General features: G+C 56.5%; 1 protein-coding gene across 2 annotated transcripts in view; it reads left to right on the top strand.

The window, feature by feature from the left end:
* The window catches only part of KCNQ4 (potassium voltage-gated channel subfamily Q member 4), a 53,042-nt gene that overhangs the window by 17,460 nt on the left and 18,134 nt on the right, over positions 1 to 17,448 (top strand). For both annotated transcript variants that reach the window (XM_032431711.1, XM_032431701.1), the window contains exons 2-7: positions 11,958 to 12,048; positions 12,724 to 12,850; positions 13,057 to 13,232; positions 13,811 to 13,936; positions 14,306 to 14,416; positions 14,618 to 14,713. In XM_032431711.1, coding sequence (XP_032287602.1) covers positions 11,958 to 12,048; positions 12,724 to 12,850; positions 13,057 to 13,232; positions 13,811 to 13,936; positions 14,306 to 14,416; positions 14,618 to 14,713 — 727 coding nt within the window. The remainder of the gene's footprint in view (positions 1 to 11,957; positions 12,049 to 12,723; positions 12,851 to 13,056; positions 13,233 to 13,810; positions 13,937 to 14,305; positions 14,417 to 14,617; positions 14,714 to 17,448) is intronic.

The following is a 17,448-nucleotide window of genomic DNA, read 5'->3' as shown; positions in this document are numbered from 1 at the left end:
CGCTAGAAGAGGAGGGGGCGTCAGGACCAGAGAGGTGCAATATGTCCCCTTCCCTGACCTCCAGCGCCCTTTCTGTGGTTAATGAGCTTTTGGAAGTTTCGCTTTGGTCTACCCTGACTCCTCCTTGCTATTATTATTCAATTGTAGAGGAGTTTTGGAGATAGACTTTACATGCAAATAAGCACCATGCAAATGAAATGTAAAAGATCCTCTCCTCAGATTCTAGAAGCTCCTCAGGACTGGCAGCTTCAGGAGCTGCTAGGACCTCACTTCCCTTTGGGGAAGCTGAAATCACCAGTCCCAGATGGATGAGTGAAAAATAGGGCCCTCAGAGACCCTTCTTCAGTCGTAAAGCCAGACTCAGAGACAGCTTCCCACCTCCTCAGCTGAGTGGTGCAGAGTCAGGATAGAGAGCCCATCGGCCTAGGTTCCTAGCCCTGTCCACACCCCTGTGCTTGGCCTTCTGCAGCCCCCAACCTTGACAAAGAGCAGAGAGCCCCCACGCGGGCCTCTCCCATTAAAGGCAGAACTGAAAGGATGTCTGCATCCTACTTCTGGCTTCCAGCCTAAGTAAGACCCTCCTAACCACCCTTCCACCTTGGCTGTGGAACAGGCCCAGAGAAGTTGTACTCCTGGCCCAAGGTCATACAGCAAAGCTTTTCCAGCTGTCAGGGCCCACCGGAGTCAGTCTTGCTGGATTCAGTCTGGCTGGACCCGGATTTAGGGTCCCTATGGGGAGCGAGGCTCTCAGGACAGCTGTAACCAACTGCCCCAGGTGTGGCCCATGAGTTTGCATACTGCTTTGCTTACTGGTAGCAAAGGCATTGAAACACCTCTCCCCACTATGCCCCCTAAACCTCCCACTGGGTGGGATTCTCAGTTGGCTGAGTCTGTAGCACTCCCAGGCTGGGCTCAACCTTGGGGCCTGGACTCCCCAGGGGGCCCAGCCTTCCCTGAATCTCCTGTTCCACCCTGTCAGCTCTTGGTGCCCTCTCTGCTCCGAGAGTGCTGACAACCAAGTGTTGGGGACTGAGCTCTTTCCCCTGGCTTGGATTCTTCCCTCCCTCCCCCGCTTCCCCCTTTGGGAAGGTTCTGCTGATTCAGAGGACAGAAGACTCCTTAGGGGTGACCCTGACCCCTGCCAGGCTCAAGTAGCTGGGGCCTGGGCAATCCTTGAACCCAGTGCCACCCTGTCACATACGGCAGGAAGAAATGCTGCTCATGCTCAGATGAGGGAATTTTTGAGGTGGGGGTGAGGGGCAGGTGCCTGGGTCCTCCTTCAGGAAGAGGAGAAATCAAAAGAACATTACCTTAGGAATCAGGATATCTAGGGGCCAGACCCAGCTCTGCCTCTGCTCTAGGGTATGATCACAGGTAGATCATGCCCTCTCTGGGACTCAGTTTCCCCTGTATAAATGAGAGGATTGATTCACTCTAAGGGATCTTTCTGTGCTAAAATAGAGTCAGTATCTGGTCCCCTCCTGCCACGTCCGTCCCCCTAGTACAAGTCACCAGCATCCTTTGCTTGGATCATACAGCTGTGGGGGCAAATGCCATTACCCCCTCCCCGTCCCCACTCCACACCACTGACTGCTCTCTACCCAACAGCCCTTGCTGTTGCAAATGAAAGTCAGATTGCCTTACTCCCTGCTCAGAACTCCGCATCTCACTTGGAGTAAAAGCCAAAATCCTCACAGGAGCCAGTAGATGATCTGCTTCCCACCTCCACTGCCTCTCTGCCCTCGCTGCCCACCACTCCCCCTTCCTCACTCCACTCTGGGGGCACTCCTTTCTTGATGGTCTGGAGCATACAAGGCACCCTCTGGCTCAGGTTTTTGCACTTGCTTTTTCTCTCTGCTCAGAACCCTATTTTCCCAGATACCCGCATGGCTCACTCGCTCATTTCCTTGAGATCTCTGCTGAAAAGTCACCTTCTCAATGCTGCTTTCCCCAACCACCCTCTATAAAATAGTCCCTAACTCCCATACCCATGTTCCCTCTCTCCTTTCCCCACTTAATTTTTTTCTATCATCATCTCACATTTTTTTTAATTTACATAAGCTCTACACCCAGCGTGGGGCTTGAACTCATGACCCCAAGATCAAGAGGCGCACGCTCCACCGACAGAGCCAGCCAGGCGCCCCAAGTAAACTTTGTGCCCAACATGGGGCGCAAATCACATCTTGAACCTTTACTTGCCTATTCCCCATCTCCCCCGCAAGAGTGCACACCCCACACATCAGCGAGTGGCTGAGTGAAATGCTGTGGCCACCTGCCCTGATTCACTCTCACTCCACCTGCTGCAGGGAGGGTGGAGATGCCCAGCCAGGAACGGCCAGCAGGGTGGTGGCGGCACGCTGGGGGGGGGGGGGGTGATGCCTGGGGTCCTGGGCCTAGGTTGTGCCTTCTCTCAGGGAGCTTTCGCCCAGCACCCATTCTCAGTTGGGCACAGGGCATTCAAGGTGGAAAGGACAAGACCTCAACCAGCTCTTGGTCTGTGGGAGGTGGCAGTTCCTCCCACAGCTTTTCTCCAGTTGAAGTAAATGCCATGATGATGGAGGTGGGCATAGAGAGGGGGGTGGGGAGTGAAGGGAGTCTGAGGTGGGCTCCTCCCCCAACCCAGCCACACCTGGAGGAGGGGCAGACACGACATGAGCAAAGATTGGGGGGGAGAAGTCGCTGGCTGTTGGCGGGGATAGAGCTGTGTGACAATGGAGTACCCAGTGCGGGGTTGGGCTCTGCGCGGTGGGGAGTGAGGTGGTGGGGCAGGAAGGGCCTTCCTTGCAACTGTGCTTGGTGCTTGGGAGCTTGGGCCTGAGCCTGTAAGTCGGTGGATTTCACACTTTTTAAAAAAGCAGCAAAGCTCTTCGTTCAAAGGAAATCTTATGCCAAGCCCAGAATGTAGAACTGAGTCACCCGAATCCACATGGAGCTGCTCAGGTGGAGCCAGGGGAAGGTTCCCATTGGCTCTCTTGTTTAAGCTTCCAGAATCCAGGCTGCCTGTGTTCCACTCCTTACTTCGCTTTCATTTCGCTGGCCTCCTGCTGGGGAGCCCACGCTCCCTGTTTATTTGAGGAGTCAGCGCTGCCTGGCCAGCCCCAAACAGATGGGTGGCTCCCTCCTCATTCCCACCCTTGACATGTTGCTCAGCCCACTTACCTGGTGCACCAGGTAGTCTGGCTGGCATGGCAGGGGGAAGCAGCGAGAAGGACTAGGAGGGTTTGGAGCTGGTCCAGGTGGGAGAGGACCAGGCTATGATTCATGAAACACCTGGTCCAGAAGACACTGCCTGCCACATCCTAGTGGGACTGAGACCATTCACACTGGCTTAAGACAAATGGGCATGTGGAGGCATAGGACCCCCTCCTGCCAGGAGAGGGAAGAATTTCGTGGCATCGCGGAGGGAGGCACGTCGGGGCTTCACAGAACAGAGGAGGGGAGATGAGATTCTGGAACAGCGGCCTCGTGTCCGTTTCTCTTTGCACCCTTGCCAACTTCCCTCTGTGGTTCTTCGTTCCATTCCTGAGAAAGACAACCTGACTGGCTGGGCCCGACCTAGAGGGGGGCCTTTCTTGGGTCAGTGTCCAGCTCTGGATGAGTCAGTGGTGGCCAGGAGAGCGGCACGGAGCCGGGTGGTACCACGTAGGGTTGGCCCTTCCGGGCTGCGGTGGCTGTCAGAGCTGTCCCGGGGGCTGCCCACGCCCTGGTACACCCTGTGCGCTGCCAAGGGGCCTGGCCAAGGAGACGCCAGTGGCACTGAAATCCAGCCCATGCTTAAGGGCTTGGTCAGCCCAGAACAAGGGGTGCCTGTTTCTAGTGGGTCCGTCCACAGGGGTCAACTTCTTATAATTTTTCAGGCTAAAGGGAACGCCTTTTTCGAATTGCTTCTCCAAGAGGGGGCATTTTTTTCATATTTTGTACTATGTGCTGGCGACTGCCGTCCCTCCAGGGACATCCTCAAAGAATCTGGAACTGAGCTGAGGGCTCAGCCCTCTCCCCTCCACCCTACTCTGGAAAGTAGTAAGGCTGAAGGGACTTTAGCCTTCACTGAGTGTGCCCCACCTTCATGTTGTGGACAGGGAAACTGAGGCTCCATTGAGACCTCATCCCTAACCCTGAGCCCCCAGCATAGGCCTCTGGCCCAGAGAAGCAGCGGCCGCAGCAGCAGCCCTGGTGTGGGGCCCTGGGTCACGTGCTTTTGCTCCCTTTGCCATATTTAGAATCGCTGGATCAGGGGAAACTTCTCGTCCCAGCCCCTGAGGATTCTTGGAAAGAGCCTCACTCTGAGGCCTGGCCGACTGCCCCTCCCCTCTATCCCCCTGCAAGAGAAAGTAAGAGCCTGCTCTCCCCAGATGAGCCTGGGGCCCTCCAGGCCACACCGTACCCCACTGTCAGGGGGAGCCCCTCAGGTCTAGCTGAGGTCCCTTGTTCAGTATCAACTCTGGTTTGGGGCTTAAGAAGCCCTTTTCTGCTGGAAGATGGTGGGGTTATGGCCTCTGTCCTCCAGGAACCTTGGCTGAATGGGGACAGACTGGCCCTCGCTGTCCCCGGGTGGGGAGACAGAAACTTGCCTTTGGGGTCCTGGTCTGGGTGGGGTCACATACTCCCAAGGCCAGTTGTAGAAATGAGGGAGCCAGCTGGTGGCCAAGCAGATGGCAGACACTGGCAGGGCTACCTGGGAGGAGGGACACTGGAGAGAAGGAAGGAGGCCCAGGAGGAAGGAAGGGGCATGGCCTGGTTCTGCATTTACTTTGGCCTGGTTGGGGGTGGGGGTATCCCCTCATCCCACATGGCTGCTTTCCTCCCTCAGGATCATCAAGCCTTAAAAACAAAACCAAAAAAGTCCCAAACCAAACCAAATAAAAAATGCACATGTGGAGCACCTGTATGTTCTGGATCTTTCCTCCCATCCTTACGGTAGGGGATAAAGGTCCTGTGTTCCCCAGGGACCCCTCCCCAGGGCCTAGTCCCTTCCCTCCACACTGGCTGTTCAAACCTCCCCCACCTCTGCAGAGGAAGTCGCAGTCTCCAGGGAGCACTCTGGCCTCCCTGTCCCCCAACCTCCTGTCCCACCTAGCCCCTCCCCCTGGCCGCCTGTCCCAAGATGGCAGGGTCCTTTCTGCTCAGCACCAGCCCTGCCATGCTCGGGATCCCAGCCTCCCTGCTGCCCTGGGGACTTCATTCCACTGATCACTCCCTCTCTCTCCCCCATCTTCAACTTCTCCCTCTCTCTTGGCTTCTTCCACTCTGGCTCTCACATCTTAAAATAAAAAACCAAAGCCCAGTCCCTGTGCTCCACATCCTTCTCCAGCCACTGCATCTACTCCATGCCGGCAGACTTTAGCTATCTGTATGCCCCTGTTCCCTCTTTCTCACACCCCTCCGCCTCTCCATCCCACCCAGGCCTGTGCCGCTCCCCACCCCCACCCCCTGCCCCCTCCGCTGCCCTTGCCAATGTGCCCAGGGACCCACTTGTCACCAAATCCAGTGGACATTTTTTCAGGCCTTATCTTGTTTGACCTCTTGGCAGCACTTGACACTGTCATTTTCCTCCCTCCTTGAAACCCCCTTGCTTGGCATCTCTGCCTCCTCTTTGTCCTTGTTTCCCTCCCGTCTTGCTGGCAGCTCGTTCCGCGTCTGGGGTGGAGCATGTCTCCTCCCTCTGCGCCTCTGGGGTCCCACTGGGTCCGCCTCGAAATGTGCCGCATGCTCTCCGAGCCATCTCGGCCACTACTGTGGCCTCTACCCCGCCTGTGCCCCAAATCTGCATTTCTGGCTCCGGTGTCTCTCTTCACGCCCTTGAGTGTTTGCCCGTGTGCCCCCACCTGCCCCTCCATCAGCGTCTCCCATCTCTGCTCCCTCACGGCGCCTTCATTCACCTGGTGCCCACACCAGAACTAGGAGGGTCATTCTCCTTCCTTGTCCCCATTTCCAGATCATCACCAAATCCTACTCCCTGAAACCTCCATCTGTCCACTTCTTTTTGGTGCTGTCACCCTTGTCTCTCATCTGAATGATTGTGGAACTTTCTATCTGCTTTTCCCCCATTAGTCTCACCCCCCTCCAATCCATGCTCCACACTACCCGAGTGGTAATCCTGAAACACCTATCACACATGTCATTCCTCTCACGACACTGTCCAATGGCTCCCCGTAGCCTCAAGGATACCGTTCATAATGCCTGGATCCTGCCCCCTGGTTTCTCCACAGTGCCTTCACTTTGGGCCCGCATCATCCAGAACTGCTGTAGACAGGCCCTCACAGCTCTGGTGCCCGCAGCTCTCCTGCTGGGGGCACTGGCTGTCACCTCCCCCAAGTCCTCATGGATCCCTCCACTTTGGCTCTGCGAAAGCTGTCTTAGGGCTTCCCCCAAGCCCCTTGGCACCTGTTATCCCCTCGTTCATCACGTCATCGCTTTGCAATACTTGTTCATTTCTTGGGGGGTCTGGGTTATTCATTTCTGGCTTTATAATCAACCTGGCTGAGTGTAGATGGCAAACAACGTTTCTTAAGTGAACGTACCTCAGAGGTTGGGAGATAACCCCTTTTCTGCTGTGTGACCCCTGACTCACATCCCCACCTCTTCAGTCTCCAGGCGTCTGTCTCTCTGGGGACATCCCCAGAGAATCTGGACCTGAGCTCCTGGCAGACCCTCTCCCTTCCACCCCTGTGCTGGAGAGTCATAAGGCTGATGTCCCCCACCTCATGTTGCAGGCAGGGAAACTGAGGCCCAGAGGGCTAGTATGGCTTGGTGGTCCAGGTGGACTTGAGTTTAGGTCCCCACCTTATGACTTTGGACAATCTAGTATACTTTTCTTTTCTTTTTTTTTTCCTTTTAAATAACAGCTTTACTGAGCTCTAATTCACATACCATAAAATCCCCCCCTCACCATTCAGGGTTTTTTTTAGTATATTCACAGAGTTTTGCAGCCGTCATAGTCTGCCTTTCTGAGCCTGTGTTTTCTCATTGATAAGCCTTGCGTGATTATGGTTCTGCTCTCACAGCGTGGTTGTGAGAAGTAATTAAAAATAAGCGTGTAGAGGGCTTGGCACAGTGTCTGACCAATAGGAAGCCCTCAGCCAGCAGGAGCAGTTTGGGGGTCACACAGTGACTCGGGGGTGAAGCTGATGTTGGCATGAGACCCACATCCCCAGCAGGGCCATCTTGGCTCCCCCTGCCCTGTGGCTGTTTCTGCAGTGATTTCAGGAAGGCGGCGGGGGCGGGGTGAGGCGGGGAAAGTAATAATTGCAGTTGTTCAAAAAGCCGTGAGCTGGCTAATCACTGAATCAGCCGCAACCACGCCTAGCAGCTGAGTCAGTGATTCTCAAAGTGTGGTTCCGGGGGGAGCAGTGCTGGTATCACCAGGGAACTTTACAGACATCCGAATTATCAGGTCCCACCTCATACTTACATTCTAGGAGTGAGGCCCAGAAGTCAGTATCTGAACAAGTCCTCTGGGTGATTCCGACACCAGCTGTAGGTGGAGAACCACGGATCTAAGCAAACTGTCTACCTGTTCGGTCCCTAATCTCCTGATTGCCTTCCCGAATGAGCGGGATAGTCACAGCGTGGGGTGCAGCCCAGCCGGGGAGAGTCAGCCAGGCAGCACCCACGTGTCCCAGCTTGGCCTCCTGGGTCGGGCAAGGGAGGGCGCGGGCCCCAAATTGCAGCCAGACATGATGGGCAAAGATGCTCCAGAAAGCGCATGTCAGTCTGACGTCTCTGTTGGGGCAATTATAGAGAGGCCAAGGCAGCCAGCTTGATAGTGTACTATCTATAATTGTAGAGACAGAGAAATTGAGGCCCCAGAGGGGGCTAGAGACAATCCTTCCTCCTTGTTTGTCGCATGAATGAAGCCATACACTGGTTCTGACAGACACAGCAACACCTTGGCTTCTGGCTCCTTCTCTCTGTCTCCTCTCTGCCTAAGCTCCAGACATTGAGCTCCCTTCCACTGTCCTGAGAGTGGGGTCTGTGTGAGGACCCCTCAGGAAGACCAAGGTAGGCTGAGAGATCACACTGATTCACCGTGTGATTTGGAGCAAGTCTGTCCCTCCCTGGGCCCCATTTCTTCATCTGGAAGATGGGGATAATTATTCAAGTGCCTGGGACACAAGATGTTCTCTATCAGATTCAGTGTATCTGCTCCACTGTATTGAGCATCTAGGGTGGTGAAACTCCCATCCAGTGTGTGAACGAAGGGGAGGTGAAGCTCAGGGGCTTTTGAAACAGCGTCCACCACATGGAGCTGGTCAAGGTCAGAGACCTGCCTTCTCTTCCCTTCTCGGAAGGATGCTGGGGTGTCCAACAGGTCAGGGAGGGATGTGCTTTAGAGCTTTGGGGGCCTTCTCAGTGGATACAAACTGGGGGCTTTGGTGACATGATGTTTTAATGTTCATGTGAATTTCTGTTCTTCATTTACTCAGTCTATGAAAAAATAAGTAAAGCAGAGCAAAGAAAGAGAGAGTGGGGATGGGGCCATTGTTTTGGAGAGGGGGTGGTTGGGGAAGGCCTCTCCAAGGAAGCGATGTTGGAACAGAGACCTGGATGAGTAAGGGAGCAATAAATAGGCAGAGGAAGCAGCAAAGCCAGTGCAAAGTCTGGAGGTGGAAATCAGTTTGGTGCTTCAGGAATGGCATGGAGGTCAGGATGGTTGGAGCGCAGTGATGGAGGTGGGGTGGGGGAGAGGATCAAGTCTGCGAGGTGGGGTGGGGGCCAGAGCTCACAGGGCCTTCCTACACACGCTAAGTTTAGCTTCTGCTCTCCAAATGGGACGGGAAGTCAGGGGAGAGTTCTGAGGAGAGTGATGATTTCCAGCTTTGTGTTGTAGGAAGATCACCCCGGCTGCTATGAAGAGAGTGGGTCACAGTTGGGCCAGAGTGGAGGCGGGAAGGCCAGTCGGAGGTGAGATGGTGGTGGCTTAGTCAGGGTGGGGAGCTGTGGTCTGTCCAGGGATTTACTCTGAAGGTAGAGCCAATAGGAATTGCTAAAGGACAGGAGGTGGAGAGTGAGCGAAAGGAAAAATCAAAGGCACTCTTAGATATTTGGCCTGAGGTGGCAGGTGGTGCCATTAATGGAGATGGGGAGATAGGAGGGGAACAAGATTTGAGGGCAAGTCGAGTTTGGTTTTGAACATGTTCGGTTTGAGAGGCCACTAGACATCTGAGAAAGAGATGCTGAGTAGACAGTTGGACATGTGAGCTGGACTCCGGCGGGGAGAGGCCACCACACCCTGACACCTGCGAAATGGCAAAGGCCATTGTGGTAAAGGGGTGGGGACAGGATTAAAGGTGGCTCTATCTCTGTATATTTAAGGAAATGCATTTTCCAAGTCCTATGAGTTTGTTATTACCCCTGTTTATTTATTTTTAAAGATTTTATTTCTTTGAGAGAGAGTGCGTGGGGGGGGAGGGGCAAAGGGAGAGGGAGAGAATCTCAAGCAGACTCCATGCCCAGCTCGGAGCCCCTTTGGGCTCCATCCCAGAACCCTAAGATTATGACCTGAGCCAAAACCAAGAGTGGGGCACTCAACCGACTGAGCCACGTAGGCGCCCCTACTCCAGTTTTTCCTAAAAAATGAGAGGAAGTGCAGATAAGCAAAAAAGCAAAACAAAAGCCAAATCACTCTTAATTTTGCCACCCAGAGATAAGCCCTGCTGACCCTTGGTATGAATATAAAAAAGTATCTATATTTGAGGGGCGCCTGGGTGGCTCAGTTGGTTGAGTGTCTGCCTTTGGCTCAGGTCATGATCCTGGGGTCCCGGGATCGAGTCCCGCTTCGGGCTCCCTGCTCAGCAGGGAACCTGCTTCTCCCTCTGCCTGCCGCTCTCTCTCTGATAAATAAAATCTTTAAAAAATAAAAATAAAAATATCTATATTTTAAAAATTAGGATCACATTGCCCTTCCGATTTGATAATCTGCTTTTTTCATTTAACCCATTGTGATGTGTCCATTTTATAGATGTGTAACTATTGACATGGAAAGAACAGTGTTGAGAAAAATAAATTTCTGAAAGTCCCAGCAGGAAGCCCTTAGTGTGGCCCATTTACCTGAGGATCTGAGGTCAGCTGAGCAGTGGGACGGAAGGATTTCTGTTCAGGGCTGGGGTGAAGGCCCATCAAGATTTGGCTGCAGCCCTTCCCAGGGAGGGGGCTGGAAGAGACGACTTCAGCGGGGGTCCTCGGTCCCTGAGCCCCGGGGCTCAGTGGCAGTCCCCCTCCCTGGGGGATGTGGCTGTTGCATTTTTCTGTGGTTAATTATTGAGCATGAGGAGCTGGTGCCCTCCCGCCTCCTCTCCCTGGGCCTTCTGTCTTTGCTGACCCAGCTCTTGCCTGGAACTGGCCAAGGAGGCCTCCTCCTCGCTCATTCATTCAAAACCCTTTACCAGCATCTGCCACCTACCTCCTCTACCCAGGGGCATGTGCTGGCTTGCAGTGCTAAGCCTGCCCTCCAAGCAGGCTGGGAGCCCCTGTCCAAGGAGGGGTGTAAGTCCTTTCCCTGTCTGTCCTCCCATCAGCTCCCACTGGACAGATGTGAGACTGGCTCAGACAGGGTAGGTCACTGTACAAGCTGGACCGGATTTGAACCCAAGTCTCTCTGACCCTGAGCCCATGCCCCTGCCACCGTGAAACAGGAACACAAATAAAGCTATGTGGAAAGTGCCACATACACACAGGCCAGCGCTGGGAAGGGGCATTCTGAAGAGGGAACGGGGGGCGGAGGGCATGCCCACGGCCCCCCAGAGCAGAGGGTGAGCAGAGTCTCAGCAGGCCCCGAAGGTGGGGTGCTTCAGGCAGAATGCAGTCCCAGGTGGGGAGACTCTGGGAACATCTGGGGAAGGCTGTGGGTCAGTTCACAAGAGGTGTGTTTCCAGAGAAGCCCATTCCCTCCGGAGTCTCTTCCGAAGGGCACATGCACGTCCAGCACACCCCTCTCCCAAAGAGGAGCGATTCCGGGAGTCCGACTCGGTTGCTTTCCCCCATCTGCAGCCTGCGCCCCTCAGCCTGGCCTGCTTGCCTAGTCACACGCTGTCCGAGGCCCCAAGGCCGCCAGCCTCTCTTCTCATGTCCTTTACCCCGCTTCCCATCCCCTGGGAAGTGGGGAACCCGTGCTCTAATCTCACCTCTGTCCTGGACATACTGAGTGACCTTGGGTGAGTCCCTTTCCCTGTCTGGGCCTCAGTTTCCTCACGTGTGCAACGGGGGTTGAGGGAACTGTTGGATGAGCTGGGTTATAAAGTTCTTTCCATTTCTAAACATCCCTTTCTGGGCTTCCCACTGCCCTCAGGGGAGTTGCAGGCCTTGAGGCCCGATCCCCGTCCTCATACCCCATCCCCCTCTGCATCCTTCCCTTCTTCCTGTCCTCCCTAGTCTCCTGTCCTTTCATAGTTGCCTCATTCTTTAATTCCTTAAGAGCCCACGAAGGCAGAGGCAATTGTCCCCATTCTGCAAATGAAGCGATACTCCTGCCACCTTGGCATTCACAGGGAGCAGGGACCCCTCCGTCGGCTGCTGACCTTCCCTGGCCCCTCAGCTGACCTCTGGGCTACTTTTCTTAAGACGGTCTTACAACTGAGCCAGGGCCTGAGGGCACCACTGGTGAGTGGCTGAGCCCGCAGGCGCTTCCTGACCGTGGGACCTTGAGCCTGTCTGTTTCCACCAGGAGCCCAGACAGACCTGCCACCCACAGCCGAGTGGCCCCTTGTCTGAGCGGCAGCCTGCAGCGAGGGCAGCTGAGAGGGTGGTCGGTGTCTGTGAGCTCCGTAGCCCAGAGCGTGGGGGCTTCTCCCTCTGGTGTCCGGCACAGAACCACAACTTCAGGGGACTCTGATTCTGATTCTGCCTTCCAGATAGTTCTTCCCAAAGCATGCTTCCCTCCTCCAGTGACTCCACAGCCCCCCACCCCCTGCCAGTCCTGTCCGTGCGGCAGTCTAACCCTCTCCCTGCTGCCGTTGCAGATTTTTGCTGGTCTTCAGCTGCCTGGTGCTGTCTGTGCTGTCCACTATTCAGGAGCACCAGGAACTTGCCAACGAATGTCTCCTCATCTTGGTGAGTGCCAGAGGCCAGGTCTGAGTGAGGCTGTGTAAGGCAGCCCCTCGGGGCTTGCGGGGGATGGGGTGGGGGGGGAGAGGCTTCTCATTCTATGGCTCAGAGAGTGGCTTGCTCTGCTGTGCTGTGTTCCCTGAGTTGATGGCAGCCCCTCTCTGGACTTCCTGTCCTGCTTTCTAGCCGATGTTGGGGGGCTAGGGACCTCCTGCCTAAGTCAGGGCTGATGTTGGGCCCAGAGAAGAGGTGAATAAGCCCCACTCCTTCTCAGGACCCAAACTGCTAACTCAACCCCTGGTGTGATTTTTTTTTTTTTCCCCTCTAAACAGAGGCACCTTGGAAGTGGACAGCTGACAGACAGCCACCCCTTATGTCACCCAGTCAGGGTTACTGAGTCTGGGAGAGCTCGGAGGGGGAGGGCGGGGTGGAGAGCAGACAACCCCACACAGCTGGTGGATAGGACGCGCAAGACAGACTTGGGCTTTCAGGCTGAAGAAGGGGCCACGTGACTTCTGGAATCCTCCTCAGGTCCAGCCAGGTGTAGGAACGTCCAGGAGAGGTGGTCTGAGGAAATCCTGGTACCCCTAACCCAAGGGAGCTGGGCCGGGCCAGTACTGTGTGACCTGGGCCCTGGCTCCTGGAGAGAGGGGACCAGAACTCAGGGCCCTGGTCCCGCAGGAATTCGTGATGATCGTGGTGTTCGGCCTGGAGTACATCATCCGCGTCTGGTCCGCCGGCTGCTGCTGCCGCTACCGAGGATGGCAGGGCCGCTTCCGCTTTGCCAGAAAACCCTTCTGTGTCATCGGTGATGAGCCCAGCCCACCCGCACCTGACCCCTGACCCCAAGCCCCTGACCCAGACCCTGGCTGCTGACAGAGATTCCACGGATCCTCCCTATTCCTCCCCACCCCCGCCCCGACGGCCCCGGCACCCCCCGCCCCCACTTCGGAGCCTGGCGGGGTGGCTTGGCTCCCCGGCATGGCTGTGACCTCGGCTCCCCTGGTCCTGCAGACTTCATCGTGTTCGTGGCCTCGGTGGCTGTCATCGCTGCGGGCACGCAGGGCAACATCTTCGCCACGTCTGCGCTGCGGAGCATGCGCTTCCTGCAGATTCTGCGCATGGTGCGCATGGACCGCCGCGGTGGCACCTGGAAGCTGCTGGGCTCGGTGGTCTACGCGCACAGCAAGGTGCGCCGGCGGGGGCGGGGGCGGGCAGCAGGGGCCAGCTCACGGGGTGCGCTCTCTGAGGCCCGGCAGGGGCGAGGTCTGGGGGGCAGGTGTAGGCCAGGAGGCGGGGCCTGAGGGGTAGGGCTGGAGGGGCCCACTTGGAAGCTTCTGGGTTTGGGGGTCTATGCGCACAGCAAAGTGGGGAGCTGGGGCAGGGTGTGGGGGGGCGGGACTAGATGTTGGGGGTGTGGGGCGGCTGGGGACTGAGGTCTGAATGAGGAACCTGGAAGGTCAAGGGCGGGGTCGGGGGCGTACCCTGAGTTTTTGTGAGGGCCTCACCCCTTCCGGAAGGCGGGAAGGCGGGAAGGCCAGGGAGGGTCTCCTTGAAGGGAGGAGCTGGGGAAGGAAAGCGGGCAGAGCCTCTGTCAGGCAACTCCGAGAGGAGGGGAACTTTTTCCCCCCTCCAGAACACCTCTCTCAAGTCATTGTGGGAACCTCCCACCTGCCCACCTCTGCCAGGTGGGCACAGGGTGACCCACTTCCCCATGCCCCTCCCCCTCGGCCCCCCCCTAATGTTGTCACCCTTGCGGCCCTCACAGGAGCTGATCACCGCCTGGTACATCGGGTTCCTGGTGCTCATCTTCGCCTCCTTCCTGGTCTATCTGGCCGAGAAGGACGCCAACTCCGACTTCTCCTCCTACGCGGACTCGCTCTGGTGGGGGACGGTGCGTGAGGGTCTATGCAGAGCTGCCCTTCTTCCTGAGAACCTCCCCTGCGTGACCACTGTGCCTCTGACTCAGGGTTGAGCGAGCCTGTCCTCTCAGCTAGGGCCGGGGCCCCCTGTGACCAGCCCCTGTGTTAGCCCCCAACCTGCCCCAGTAGATCTGCTTGTGCTCCATCTAGTTCCCCACACCCAGCCCCTGCCACCTCACCCCTGATCAGCACAGGGCAGGGAAGGGGAGCGATCCATCTATGCCCCTAACAGCCCCTGTGGACGACCATAGGGCACCCCCCTCGTGATCAGGCTCCCACCTGCCTGTGCCCCAACAAGCTCTTGTGGGTGGCTCCTGAGGGTAAACTCTTTGTGTCCCCAGATCACTCTGACGACCATTGGCTATGGTGACAAGACACCGCACACATGGCTAGGCAGGGTCCTGGCTGCTGGCTTCGCCTTACTAGGCATCTCCTTCTTTGCCTTGCCTGCCGTGAGTCCCCCTGCACTTAGGATCTCCCGGCGGGGGGCGGGGGGCGGGGGGCGGGGAGGGCCCTGGGGGCAGAGCCTGCTTAGCCCCTCTCCTGGATTTGCAGGGATGCGGGAGGGGAGAGCTCAGAGGGGCAGGGGTGGAGACCTTCTCCTCTTGTCGTCCCCCTCCGCCCCTTTCTCCCAACAACGCCTCTTCCCCTAGGGCATCCTTGGCTCTGGCTTTGCCCTGAAGGTGCAGGAGCAGCACCGTCAGAAGCACTTCGAGAAGAGGAGGATGCCTGCAGCCAACCTCATCCAGGTACAAGACGCCCAGGAAGCCCCTGAAACGAACTGGTGTGTCAACTCCTCTATGCTGACCCAGGTGTCCCAGTTTTGCAACTGTGACTCCACTTTGAAGCTCTGAGAGCAGATGTGACTTCTCCAGGGTCACATGCCAAGTCAGGGCTAGAGCTAGGATGCTAAGGGGGACTGTCAGAAACTTCCCTTGTGCCACAGGCCCAGTTCAGGCCTCATCAGAGCTGCCCCGCAGTCCCGCTCCAGCCCCAGCTCTATGTGACCGGCAGTGGAGTGGGGTCTAGGGCCTCTTGTCCTGCCACCGAAAGGCTGTGCAGTTATCAGTAAGCCCGCACTGCTCCCAACACCAGTTCATTCCCCAAGCACTCACACAAGTGAATGTTGTAACTATAAACTGAGACAAACACCTTGAAAGAAAGAATAGTTCTCTGAAGAGCATTTAATAGGGTCCTGGCCCGATCTGACCTTGAAGGGGAACTCTGGGATGATGAGCCTGGGAAATTGATGCTTGAATTGAGAGCTGGAGGACTGGTAGGAGTCAAATAGGTGAAGAGGTGAAGGGGGGGAGCATTCAAAGTATGGGAACAGCATGTGCAAAGGCCCTGTGGTGGAAGGGAGCATGGTGTGTTTGGTGAACTTGAAGGCAGCTAGCGAGGCTGGGACAGAAAGCTCAAGGAGGAGTATATAGTGGAAGGGGTTGGGTAAGTGGGCAAGGCCCCGACCTGAGGGCCACAGAGAAGAGTTTAACACTTTGCTGAGAGCAATGAAGAACCCCTGACAGGTATGAAATAGGAGGAATGGGTGACATGATCAGATTTGTGTTTTGAAAAGAGGTGAATGGATTGGAGAGGGCCCCAGGTGTGCGTGGGAGATGACACGAGGCTCTGACAACTGTCTGGGCAAGGCAGGGTGTTGGACTGGTATCACAACAGTTGAGGCGGGAAGAAGTGGGCAGATTCTGTATATTTAGGAGGTGAGATTCGTGGCATCAGGAGTGAGGGAGAGGGTGAGGGAGCTGCGTGGCAGGTGACTTCCAGGTTTCTGGCTTGCCCAACTGGATGATTGATGGCCCTCCCCACTGGAGGGGGACTAGATTGGGGCAGGAGGAATGTGAGATTGGCGGGAGCACGTAGAGCGTGAGGGGCCTCAGCCCCCCAGCGAGGCAGCTGCACATCCGGGTCTGTAGCTAAGGGGAGGGGGCTGTGCTAGAGCCATTGCACCTGGACAGTAATGAAGCCCGGGGCACGGAGGAGCTCACCAGGGGCACGGAGGAGCTCGCCAGGGGCACGGAGGAGCTCGCCCGGGGCACGGAGGAGCTCGCCAGGGACACGGATGAGCTCTCCCGGGGCACGGATGAGCTCGCCCAGTGCGGAGAGCAAAGACGGAGGAGAGGAAATGGTCCAGAACGGAGCCCTTAGGAATCTCAGCATTCAGTGACTGGGCCAGCAGAGTTGAGCCAGTCAAGGAGACAGAGAAGGAGCAACCAGAGGGGTGGGAAGAAAATCAGAAAACCAGGAGTGTGTGCTCTCAGTTTCCCCCACTGCACTGAGACATTCTGATAGGGCATGGGGTGGGGGGAGGCAAGGGCTCCGATTTTGGGGGGACTCTGTGACTCAGCCCTGGCTTCTCTCTAGTCGGTGTGTGCGAGAGCAGCCCCTGCGGGAAGTAGTTTGGGGAATACTGGCACATCCCACCTTGGCCTGCTCCCAGCATGCCACCCTCGCACTCCCCGATCCAAGTCTGACTCAGCACCCCCCTTATCTCTCCTCCCAGGGTGGAACCCCCTCCCCATCCCTGCTATTTCCAGCCACCAGCCCAGCGTCCCGTGGGGCACAATGGCCGTCGTCCCCTGGGAGCTGGCCTTCAAGGGGCACCACAGGGGCAGGCGGCTGGCACTGTCCATGCCAAGAGACAGCTGGTATTGTGGTGCCCATAATTAATGAGACAGCTCATTGAGCTGCTCCCCAGCTCAAGCCAGGGGCCTAGGCAAGCAGCAAGTAAAAATATTCCTATCCTAGGAGGGTGCCTGGCCAGTGAGGTCAGCAGTGGGCAGTCCCTTAAGGACAAGAGGCACCCAAAGAAGGGGGGTTCTCCAGGGCTCAGTTAGGCTTAGTCCATGCCTCCCTGCCCTCCCTAATCACCGCACTCACAGTCCCTCCTTGGCTCTTCTTCTTACCTGGAGGCACAGGGACAGTCCTTCTCTTGTCCACCCCTCATCCCTCCTGCTGCAGAGGAAATCCTGCCAGTCCCTGGATGCAGAGGGGTTGGTAGGGGATGCTCTTCCCTTCCCTCCTCAACCCCGTGGGCAGTGACAGGCAGCTGGGAAAGATGAGGTGGATTTATTCGTAGTACTAAGAATTCACTCAGTTTTTATTCTCCAAACCTTTGCAGAGCACCTACCACGTGCCAAAGGATACAGTGGTGACCAAGACACGGCTTAGAGTCTAGGGGGAGAGAAAGACAACATTCCTCAAATACACGATGAACAGATACTTACTAGCTGGGGTCACGGGGGATGCCAGGAGGGTTGAACAGGGGAGCCTGGTATTAAGGGCCTTCTCTGTGGCAGGCACCGTGCTGGGCACTTAACAGACATTTGCCCTTTTAATCCTCACATCAGGCTCTTAGGTAAGTAGTATTGTATCCAGTTCACAGATGAGGGAGGTGGGGCTCTGCAGCTTTACTTCATTTGCCCACGTGACTAAAGGGCAAAGCCGGGCCTGGAAGCCACGTCTGCCC

The sequence above is a fragment of the Phoca vitulina genome, unplaced genomic scaffold (genome assembly GCF_004348235.1).
Source record: "Phoca vitulina isolate PV1807 unplaced genomic scaffold, GSC_HSeal_1.0 scaffold2, whole genome shotgun sequence".
Taxonomy (NCBI): domain Eukaryota; kingdom Metazoa; phylum Chordata; class Mammalia; order Carnivora; family Phocidae; genus Phoca; species Phoca vitulina.
This window is presented reverse-complemented; position numbering and strand designations above follow the sequence as displayed.